This window comes from Malurus melanocephalus, unplaced genomic scaffold (genome assembly GCF_030028575.1).
Source record: "Malurus melanocephalus ecotype Western Australia unplaced genomic scaffold, MMel_1.1 scaffold_358, whole genome shotgun sequence".
Classification (NCBI taxonomy): Eukaryota; Metazoa; Chordata; class Aves; order Passeriformes; family Maluridae; genus Malurus; species Malurus melanocephalus.
This window is the reverse complement of record NW_026623590.1, coordinates 498600-510385: the sequence shown is the minus strand read 5'-3', so window position 1 is coordinate 510385 and position 11786 is coordinate 498600. Positions and strand designations below refer to the sequence as shown.

General features: G+C 37.4%; 1 protein-coding gene across 1 annotated transcript in view; it reads right to left on the bottom strand.

Moving 5' to 3' along the window:
• DHX32 (DEAH-box helicase 32 (putative)) overlaps positions 1-11786 on the bottom strand; it is a 21525-nt gene that overhangs the window by 3753 nt on the left and 5986 nt on the right. Inside the window, exons 4-7 of the mRNA XM_057378430.1 lie at positions 10424-10669; positions 8230-8329; positions 7956-8114; positions 739-1020 (exon numbers count right to left, since the gene is read on the bottom strand). Of these exons, the coding sequence (XP_057234413.1) occupies positions 739-1020; positions 7956-8114; positions 8230-8329; positions 10424-10669 (787 nt within the window). The remainder of the gene's footprint in view (positions 1-738; positions 1021-7955; positions 8115-8229; positions 8330-10423; positions 10670-11786) is intronic.

The window sequence follows — 11786 nt, the reverse complement described above, 5'->3', positions numbered from 1 at the left end:
GCTAAGGGTTTATTGATGTGAGTGTCCTTTCAGTGTCTTGTTAATGTGTGCTGCAAACACAAAAACAGGTGATCTCCCCTTCTGAAGCCAAAAATGCTGCATAATGGCAAACCCAATTTAGCCAGAATTCAACAAATGGCTTCTTTTACAGAAAAACACTAAATCTATTATTTTAACACTTTAATTTGGCCCTCCATGTTGAAATTTGTGCTTTCCAGTGCATTTTACTTTGAGTTTTTTTGAGATGGTTGAGCTTTTTTTAAAATGGAATTGTGCTTATGCTCAATCATTTACCTTTGTTGTATGTACTTAAAAAACTATCACTAGTTAAAAATCAACCCAGTTTGGGCACAAAAAGTTGTCCTACAAGGAGAACAACTAATGCAGCTTGATATCCTGTGGTTCATGTGTTGGCTGCTTGAGACTCCAAGGTTGTGTTAGTTTTATAAAACATTTGAAGTAGAGAGAAAAGATCACAAAATAATTGTTTGTAGGTCAACAGTTCAATGTTGTTTGATAATTAGAGCTTCCCTTAATTTGCTGCACCAGTCTGTAACAAATGTAGATTAATATGAGATTCAGTTTCATTTTGAAGGGATGTTTCTGGCCAAGGGGAAAGAGCCAATGGAAGCCTGGAAATTGAATGCTCTGTGGGAATTCTTGACTTAAGTTTCATTGTATCCTCACAGTTCAGACTTGAACAGCCAAATATATTAATTTACTTGAAATAAGCAGGATGAGAACAACAAAAATTTACTTTTGGGTCGCTTTTGTGGATAAATTTGGGAAGAGTCTGGGTTGGGCAGGTGGGACAGGATCTGTGGGTACCTGTTACCATGGCTGCAATGGTGAGCATCTCATCCACACACTCAAATTCACACGAAGCCAGCAGTGACTTGGACAGTTGTGGATCCAGGGGGAATTCTGACATAATAATTCCAAATTCAGAGAGGTTTCCATTGTTATCCAGTGCTGCCAGATAATCCAGGTCTTCCAAAGCCTGCATCAGGCTTTCAGGAGCTAGGGAAAAGGAAGAGAATTCCAGTTATTAGGAATGGCTACACAGAAATGAATGTCTGAATGCTCATTATAATATTTCAGATTTTCCTGTAGGAAAATGATAGCTTCTTTCATGTGACAGTGAGTAAGAACAAAAAATAATGGATTAATGGAAGGCTGAGAACATTCTGGAGGAAGAAAATCAGAGGTAACAATCATAGGGCTCCAAATCACTTTGGTAATATGTTTTGTCAGAAAATTTTTTGTCAAAATCCCAGGCACAATCCTGAATAGTATATTTTTCCCAAAAATCCTGAGTTGTGTATTTGCTCCTAGACTGTGTGAAAACTTCTTCCATTACTGGCAGTATTCAGCTGTTCTTTTTGTGTTCATTCTTTTTAAAGTGGGATGGTCACATTTGAGGGGTGCTGAGATACAGAGCAGCTCAGGGAAGAATCTTTTTAACCAGAGAACATTTACAGAAGTTGTAACTGTTATTCTTGCAGGTCTTTGGTATTCTCTTGGTTGCCTTTTTAATTATTAGAATTTTTTTTTACATATGTTTTCATGATATAAAAAAAAAAGAAAGGGAATGTAGTAAAAGAAAATGTTTCCCTGGCAATTGGCTGTGCTTTCTCACTCCACAAAATTCAATTTTCTCTTAGTGTGGGTTATAACTTCCTTACAACCTCCATAGGTAGAAGTGAGAACAGTGAGGCAGCAAAAATAACGAGTGAATATAGGAAAATGTCCTGAGAGAACAGGATTAAGCAAATCAACAGTTAAAATTAGAACTTGAGCAGGTCTGTAGGAAATCTGATGGTGATAAAAGCAGGTCCCTTTATGTGGCTCCAGTTCTGGAGGTGGGGAGAGGGAACATGGAGGCTGACTGGAAGCTGTCAGGCCTGCACTCCAAAAATTAGTTACCAAAACATAAAAGGCATGGGTGGAAATTTGGGAACTCTTGAAGTGTGAAGGTTCTTTAAGATTCTTTCCTCCCAGCTCTTTGCACAAGTCCATTTCCAGGTCATACTGAATGGCCAATATCCTTTATGGGTGCCAGTTCATTTTTATTCACAATATAAATTACTCCCTGGTCACTGCAGCAACTTTCTCCTTACTCCAGTCGAAGGAACTGGGTGATATTTTCTCAGTTTTATGGATAACGAGTTCAATTCCAGTCCCCTTGAAGCTGGTGGCAAAAATTCCACTGCAGCARGACTTGGCCCCATCCCCAGCCCTGGGAAATTGGTGGCTGTGCTKGCCATTTGTCAGCTTCTGTGGGCTGCTGTCAGTCTGCATATTAATGTGAAAAAAAAMCCCTAAATAAAACAACCAAACCACAGCCACAGCTGCCCACCCAGGCAGGGGGTGTCTCTGCACTCGTATCTTCATTAGGAGATGATCACAAATAATTCCTTGCATTCATTAAGAGTGGGAATGTCTCTGGCATACAAAGATTAAAAGGAAAGCAAGGCTGTAATTAGCTGCTAGGTCACATTTAGCTGCACATTTCTCGAACATTTTGGAAGCAAATCTTGAAATCAGATTTTAACTTCGTTGGCTGTGAACTGTTTATTGCCATCTCTCTGTAATTAACTACTTCTAATCAAGGAAAAAGTAAAATGGGATGCAAACAAGCACCTGTTGTTTTTAACCTCATTCTGTTGCTCAGGTCTGAAGGGAAAAAATGATTTATTAATTCCCCYTCCATGAACTTTTCCAGAACTTCTCCAGCATCTAAATCTGCTAATGTAACTTCAGSTACCTTTAAAACATCCTTAGTTTTCAGACAAATTCTCTCAGGAGCCTGTAAATTCCTGTTAAAACTGTGGGCCTGCTTCATTTCAGCCTCAGAGCTCYCACCTCTGCCTGTACAATTCTTTCCAGAGAGAACATTTATTTTCAGRTATTTGTGGTTTAGTGGGACAAACGATGAGCTCTTGTAAAAGCTAAAGCATCTGAGAGGGAAATCTTTAGGAATTTTAAAGAAATAAGAAGTAGCARCTGATGATGAATAGGAGTTAGTGACAGGGAATAAAAGTCAGTGATTGAAAATACAGGGAGAGTAAAAGGGTCATTCAGATGTGTAGTAATTACTAGGAGATCATGGAAAGCTAATTTCCAGAAGTCAACAGAGTAGTTTGTGCTAAAGCTTGCAAAATATATGGTTATATGGCAGCCAATTTCAGCCCCCTGATAGCATCAGTAATTTGCATTTTTATGCCCTAGAGTTAGTTGTCTTGAGATTTATAAGCACAAATTACTTCCCTGTCTTGCTATGAGTGTTCTGAAAAGAAAAAAAAAAAGGAAGAAAGAAAAGACTCCTGGAGTTTTATTGCTCTAGAAAGGACAAGACAGTAAAGGTGGATTAGAGAGGTGAAGAAACAGTAAAAAAGCAAAATTAAAAAAAAMAGAGTAGAGATTTTTAKGGCTTCTTGCCAACAGCAGCCACTGGTGCCTCAAGGTGTGAACCACAAGGATTTGTGACTTTGCTGCTGCTTTCACAGGAGCAAAGCTAAAAAACCCTCTCAAGATGTGTTCTGTGCTTTCAAYAAGAAACTGTCACATCCCTGGAATTTTAACAGGTATTTCCTAATCYGATATTTTCTTTCCCTGCTTTGTGTTCTTTGGCTGCTCAAGACTRGGTTGCTCTGGACTTGTTTCAGGAAATCTGAGTGGTTTTATATAAATACAGATCCTGCTTTTGATCCTTCTTAGGCTCAMTAAAGCAAATATATATAACTAAATGTTATTGTAGCACTGGAATCCTTTATCTGAGAGTTTCAAGCTACTTCAAATCATATTCCTGGTTTCATTTTTTTGTGACTTTGAGGTGAACAGAGTAAATGATGTCTCTAAGGCTGGTACACTTGTGGTCTTCGGTGCCACATCCCACGTGGCTGAAATGGAAGTGCTCAAGGTGTGAGCAAATAAATTTAAAAGTATTATTATTGTTGTGTTGGGAAGCAAGTGATTTAGGATTTGGTYGAAGTTCTAGAATAATTGGATATTAGAAAGAGAATGAAACTTMAATTCCATGATTTTTAGTTGTCCATTTAACTGCTCTTTTGTGCTTATCTGGCACATYCACAGCTCCTGTGTTTTGATCTCCTACTCTGCAAATGTTGAGTGTGTAAAATACCTTTTTTTGATAGATCTTTTCCTTCCATGGGAATAGCTTAAAAATTTGGTTTTGCCATGGATGTCAGGTGAAGGAAGGGATGTTTTCTTTAAAGGGCTGATTTTCTGCCTGGCACACCACAGGTTTGCTGGGTTCTGTTGGGTTGAACAGCACAAAGAACTGCCAAAGTAATTCCTGCAGGAAGAACAATCCTGGTGTTTGCTGTTCCTGTATTTTACCAATACTCCTTGGATAACTGAAGAGATGGAGGAATCTATGCCAAGTTTTTCTCAAATTATCCGAAGGTTTTTCTCCTCAAGCACAAGCTTCTGTGGGCAGGTTTCCCCCTGATTCTCTTTTTTCTGTCTGTACCTTTTGAGTCAGATTTTTTTATGTGTCTGTCTTGCTCTGGAGCCACCAGTTCTACACCTATTATTTTGAAATGATAATTCATCATTGAAAATTTCTCCCCCAAACTCAGACTTTCCCCCTCACGCTGCTTTACCATTCCTCCATTGGTGATGGTCCCTGCTGCTCCCATTTATGCTTTTCCTTGGATTTGTACAGCACAGACCATGTAGTTTGTGGTCATGTCTGTGCTTCTAGAAAGTTTTTCATTGACAGTCATATTAATATTTAATTGATGAATTCCAGAATTTTAAACATCAAAGAATTAACAAGGAAATTTAAGATAATAAATCTGCTATGAAGTAATCTCTGTTGAGCAGATCTTACATGGTGCATTGACTTTCTGTCTTTGGCAGTCTCCAGAGAAAATACGCCAACAACGTTTTTTCTGGAATAATTTGAAATTATATAAATGTATACAACTTTTGTTATTCTGGATTTTCTAGAACTGTGTTGTCCATGGGTTTGTAAAAGCATAGCTCTCAAATGTGATGGTATCCATGACCATCGACACATCCTTTAATCTGAAAATTGTTTATGGAAATTCTGAATGAATGCAAAATCTTCAAATGCCTTCACCTTGATTCCTTACAGAAATCTTACGTGGCCTTTTCTTTAAAATGATTTACTTGGTTTAAGCAAGGATTTTGCAGTGATTTACAGAAGCACACGGTGCTGGTGCAATCTGTGGCCCTGGAATTCTTTTGTCCCATTACAAACCCAAGCAAAGATCTATCAGATTAACTGATCAAAATGTAAACACAGCCCTGTTCTAGTGGCACTGGAATCCCRCTAATGCACTTGGGAGCTGCAGTGCCAGATTCATTTTCCTCTGGCTCATGAATTCCAGAAAACAAGCTCTGCTGCATTTGCTCCCCTCGATTATGGCATGAATTAAATGCAGCAGCTGTAAGCCTGACATGTTTGTTGCTTTCATAATGCAGTAATGAGTCAGACTTAATCCAGGCTTTTATTTCTCCTCAAAGAGCAGCAGAAAAAGAAAAATCCCTTGTGCACATTGTTGCTGAGCAGAAATAAAATGTTTTACTGTTGTAATTTTTGTTTCTTATCTGCTGTAYGTTCTCAATGTGCAGGAAACAGATTGTGAAGTATTTCTTGCTAGGAATTTCAGTGTTCTGATTTGTTTGCTCACCAGCTCATGCCCATGCCTTACTCTGTCAGCTAAGTAAAAAAATTACTTTGTTTGGGAGAAATTCACCTAAAAACCCCAAAACCTCCCTCTGTTTCAATTGCAAAGGTGAGGTGAGAATGTTTGTTGAGCAGGAAGAGTTCTGATGGAAGATGCTCAATGGTTTTACTCATTTTACTCAAAGGAACTCCAGTCCAAGGAGGTGAGGAGCAGTCAAACCCATGGCAGGGGTCAGAACTGAGTGATCTTTAAGGTTCCTTCCAGCCCAACCCATCCTTGGGTTGATGTGCACAAAAGCCTGACATGTTTTGAGTTCTGTGAGYTGCTCTGACACAATACCTGACTCCCCTGACACATTTCTCCCTTTCTATTCCTTTCTTTTCCAGACAAACATTTCACAGCAGGCACTTCCAGCTCTCTGTGCTCTGATTGTGGGAGCTTTGCACTCATCTCTGGAGGGTTCTCTAGGGATCAGCCTCAGTGCTGGTAGGAAAAAAGTTTATTGCCTGCTCCAAAGTTGAAAGAAAGGCAATGTTTGATATATCCTGGATRAAGGAAGAGCTGTGCTGGACCCTTAAAGCTCTGTCTCAAATTTTTAATTGGGTAAGACAGGAAGGAGAGCAGGAAATTGTGCAGACTTTCTCCTCTGCTTCCAGAGGAMCCCTGCAGTGTTTGTGGGATTTCTSCTTTGTTCAAGCAGTTTGTCCAACATTCCTTACACTGTTTAGTAATCCCCAAAACGATTCAATACCTTAACCTGACACTCTTGATTGTCAGCAAAAACTTTGTCATATTTAATGTCCATCCAAGTAAAGCCCATGCATTCATCAAATGCATTTTTTTCACATCAGCACAATGCTTTCTTCAGCTGCATTAGGCAAAAATACAGCCAAAACTTAGAATTCTCACATCTGTGAAACCCTGAAATGCCTCTAGCATTTAWTTTTCTCTGAATGCTGTCTCCATTGCACCTTTAAACCCCAAAATGCTGAATGCTTTCCCTCATATAATTTTACTAATTCTTTCTACAGTTCAAGAAAAACTCTCCATATCCAGGAAAAATGTAGTATGTACTTTTTAGTATGTACTTTTTTAATGGTAAAATACATTTTAAATTTGAGTGGAAGCAAACTGTGTTCCATAATCCTTTTCCATGCAGGTTTCTTGGATTCAGTGTCACAGGACGTGACACTCACAAGGCCAAATACTCCAATTCTCATTGGTTTTGAATTAATTACCACCAGACTAACAATTTTTTTTTCCTATTTCTTTTAGGCATGTTTCTGCTAAACAGCCAGGTGAGGGAAAAAGATTCCATTTACCAACTATTGCAAAATCCTACAGTGAGGAACTCTTATTAATTATTAATAATAATCCAACTGTGAGGAATTAACTCTATTATTGATTAATTATGGTTCACAACACAAAAGAGAAGTGATCATTACAATTTTGTGCATGTACATGAAGAAAGGCAAGATAATATAAGAATTTTTCCTGTTTGCCCAGGAAAATTATCCTGAGTGAAACCAACAATCCCTAAATCAATGAAATCAGGGCTATTTCCCTAACTTTAATGAATTTGAAATCAACAGCAGAATTTGCAGTGGTACTTGGATTTTGTGATAGGCCAGAACAGAGGAAAATATCCTTTTATAGAAAAAAACCTAAATTATGAAGTTGGGTGAAAAAAAGGCAACTTCCTTCACATTCTTACCTCGAAATTCAGCATCTTCCCTATCTAGTATTGAAAGTCTATTTGGGTTTATTTTATAAGGAACATTATCCTTAAGGAACAGCCCATTGTAAATTCGAGGTGGGAGATGCTGGAGGATAAGGAAGAAGCTCATTTCCTCCACATACATCCCCTAGGTAACAACAGTGGTTTATTTGGGTTGTAAACTTTTGATTAAAGGAATATATTCAGTTGGATATCTGCACAATGCCTCCAACAATGGGGCACAAATTTCCTTTGTGGGTTCCAGGAAAATAATATGTAACCTAGATGCGAAGATATTTGGAATATTGATTTTTTTTAACATTCCAATTCCATTCAGTTACTTTATGGTCTTTTTTTTTTTTTTTTAAGTGCTGTTGAGCTGAGAGATGCTGCAGTAGTAAAAGGGTGATATTATTATAGGTGCTTAAATGAAAAACAGTCCTGTGAGTGACAGGGTGAAATGAATCCTATAATAATAATAATAATAATAATAATAATAATAATAATAATAATAATAATAATAATAATAAATATGACAAATTGGTGCAGCCCCTTACCTGGGCTGCTGATGAAGTCACAGTGTGCAAATCCTGCTATGTCCATCCTCTTCAGGAACAGGACCAGGCTGGTGAGTTTGGATTCTTGAACTTTAGCTGGGATTTGTGGCCTCATCTCTTTGTATGTAAATTCTTCAGGATACAAGCAGAAGAGTTTCCCTGGAAGAAAATTCAGGAAAATTACCTTTTTAAAACTGCTTCCTCCTCTCGTTGCCACGTCGATTRTATTAACAATTGCAGCTAATGGATTGAAATGTTGAGCTAATATTTCTACCTGATGGAGACATGCCCAGAATTTGTTTATGCATCTCTGCTTGACTTTGGCTGATAGGCTGGGTTAGAACAGAGTCTGCTCTGATTCTAGGATTGTACACCTTTAAATGAAAGAGATACCAAGCATCAGACAAGTACACAAGGGCTGCAAAAATATTGAATGGTCTGCACTGAATTTCTGTCTAGGTTATTTTACAGAAAGCGTAGTAACAGTTTTCATTTCTTTTTATTTCACCAGCTTGGAAAGGAGGGCGCTCAGCACCCTGACAAACTGACAGGTGTTTTGCAGGCATTCAAAGTGTGCTCTAAGATAAATGTCTTTTTTTTTTTTCCCCCTGAAGAATGTACCTTACTAAAGCAGAAAATGGTATCATCAAGAAAAACATCAAAAAATATTATTTCTTCCAGTGACAGAATTCCAACATTTTCTGGCAGCGTTTTGTTCTGTAACTCCAGATTTTTGTCTTAATACTGAAACCTGACAATTCAGTACAGGAGACAAGGGCTGTATTAGAGGTGTATGATGCCATGTTTTGTTTTTTTCTTAATTATGCTTTATTTTAATTAAGCTGAGGGGCTGATCCACTCACTGTTCTGGCCACAAGCAAGAYATAAAATTGCCTGGTTAGGGCAGCTTTCTACTCCTGTCATCGGAGCCAACTCTGCCTTATTTAAGCAGGATTTTAATAAAAAAAAAAAATAAAATACCTTTCAATGCAGGAGACAAATTTCACTGCTGCAGGCAAATTACTGATACATCCCAGCTGCAAGACTCAGGTGGGATTTTGCTCTGCACAAAACTTTGCCTGTTCACTCTTTGTTCAGCTGACTTTGAGCCACAGAGACTGAATGAGAATTTGAATATCACAGGACTAAACAAAATAATTGAATTAAGGGTAATAATTGCATCACTGATAGAGGTGATTTGATGGATATCAGGGCTGCTGGAACTGATTTGTTCCAATTGATTTGTATTTTAAACTCACAAAATTTTAAATTAGCTGAATTTTACTTTGGGCTTCAAGTTACCACAGAAATGAGATTTACTTCTGCCATCCAAGAAAACTGCAGTTTCAGGAATAAGTTTAAGTAGGAATAAATTTAAGAAATAARCATGGTCTAATTGAAAACTGCTTTAAGGCTCTTCTTCCTTGCTGACAAAAGTGTGGCTTCTTTTTAGCTTGACTTGAGACTGTGTTAGCTTATAATTCCCAGTTAAAAACCTTTAAAAATGACAGATTTTTGCATTGAAAATGAAAGCTACTGGTAGTTCATAAACTTTCCCCTGACTTACTTGCAAGGCTAATCAGGATTAATGATCCCTGCTCCAAAATTTTAGGAACACTTAGCTACAATTTTGGAACAGTATTATGTTGTTTCTTTTGCCTGTTGCTGAAATATTTATTTTGATTATAAAATGGTTACAAAGCCTGTAATAGTGCAGCTTTCCAGTTCATTTTCCTACATATGTGTTCATGCCTTAGGACATTGGTTTTGTAGAAATAAAAGAAAGATTTTTTGCAACTGCACTGGTACTTTCCAGGGTGGAAAACAAGAGCTGAGGCCAAACTTAGAATGAACTGGTAAAGGTCAAGTATTAATTAGAAAAATTGCAGCATTTTGAGGTACTTGGATGGGAGCACATGTCCAGGAGGAGCACAAACAGCTTTGAAAAATAGAGATTGCCTGTGTGARCAATTAGTAAATCATTAAATAAGGGATGAGGTTAATCTACTAAAGCAGCAGATCTGCCAATAGGTATCCAGGAACTGATTTGATTTGGCTCCATCATAAAATACTGAAGAGAAAGTTCTGACTGATTGGACAAAACTCCAGTGAGATGGATTTTGCAAATGAACTGTCATTGGTTTGATGCCCAAATGAGTGGCACTTTCAGCTGAGAGTGTTCYCCTGGCTTTAGAAACTTCAAAAATTTGATTTCTGATTGAATTTGGGAAGTAATTGTGATTTCTTGCTTGGTTTTCAAATGAGATGYCCATGRAAATGATTTAAATTATATTAATTTGCAAGTTCAAAACATTATAGAACCTGTGCTGTGAAAGAGAAGAAAAACACATGATCCTCTAGGAACTATTTGTATTCATCTGAGCTGCACAATTCCCTTTCCCCTGCCCTGMAAAGTCCTTTATACTCAGTTTATTTTTGACAAACTGCTGCTGGTTCTCTCCACTGACCTTTCTTCTCTCCACACCAACATCGATGACAAAGGCCACGTTTTTAATCCAGATCAAAGAYTCTCCAAAGCTGGTGGTGAGTAGCACTTTCCTCCTGTATTTTTTGCAGCATTTCTGTTTGTCTTGGGTTGGTTTGGGAGTTGGGTCTTGTTTTGTGGGGTATAAAGGGATGGGGATGAGTTCTCCAAGGTCAGGGTTTAAATTGGACTGTTCCTGTCTGATCATCTGATAAGCTTTTTCAATTTCCTGTAATCAAGAGAAATACATTATTCCTCATTAAACAATTGTATTCTTAGTCCAATTACAAGACATAAAATGATCAAAATATCCAGAAACCTCCCTATTTTACCTTACTTACTATATTTGAGAATATAGAAGTATTAGAAATGTTTTAATTTTTCTTGCTGATGGTTAATAAACTCTATAAAGATTTAATAAAGTCAGTAAATGTCCCAGACTTGTGTTGATGGAACATCACCTTTATCCAGAGGTTGAATATTAATTGTTTTAGTCTTTTTATTGTCAGGTTTTTAAAATAAGAAATCATTTGTTTTCTGCCTGATTTTTTGAAAGGCACGCAAAAATAATTCATGGCCTTGCTCAGCTGGAAAGGAAATTTTTTTAAAAGCATTTTTATTAGCAAACGTTTTGCAAAATTGAACAGCCAGGCTGAGTTTCTCTTTGAGAGTGACACCACATTTATGGTAGTTATAGGTTGAAAGTGCTCTATAAAAATTGCTGTAAAGACACCAGAGTGACATCTAATAGCAAGGCTGGCAGCAGGGCAGCMCATAAATCTTGATGTTCTTGGTTAATTCATATTTTTGTTTAGTTTAAAAGACAGTTGAGTGCTTGGGAACAGTGAGCCATTACCAGAATGAAACCTTAAATCACACTTAAACAAGAATTCATGGGACGTTCTGGTTCATAACGAGTGTTCTGTTCATCGTGAGAGAGAAAATGGAGTGATCTCTTCTCARCAGGAAAGAAATTCTTATTTTAGTTTTGTGGGGAATCTGCCTGTCAGAAAACACCCCTTTTCAGCAGAAATAAAACTTTTTCCCAATCCTTTGAAATGGAAAGAGAGTGTGTATTTTTCTCTGACCTTACCTATTGTATATATGGGAACAAACAGAGAATTCATTAAAATTTGTGTCTTTAMGGTTTAAAACTGATTATTAACATCATTAAAAGTGTTTCGTATCCATACCCCTTTTTTTACAGCRAAAAGCAGCACTCTCTGGGTAGTTCATGGTAAATTATCTTTGCTTGTGAAAACTTATTATTTCCTGGTGAGTTTGTTGTTCTAAAGCAGATTTAATGATACATGGTGGAAAATTTGGGATCGCTATCAGGAAAATAA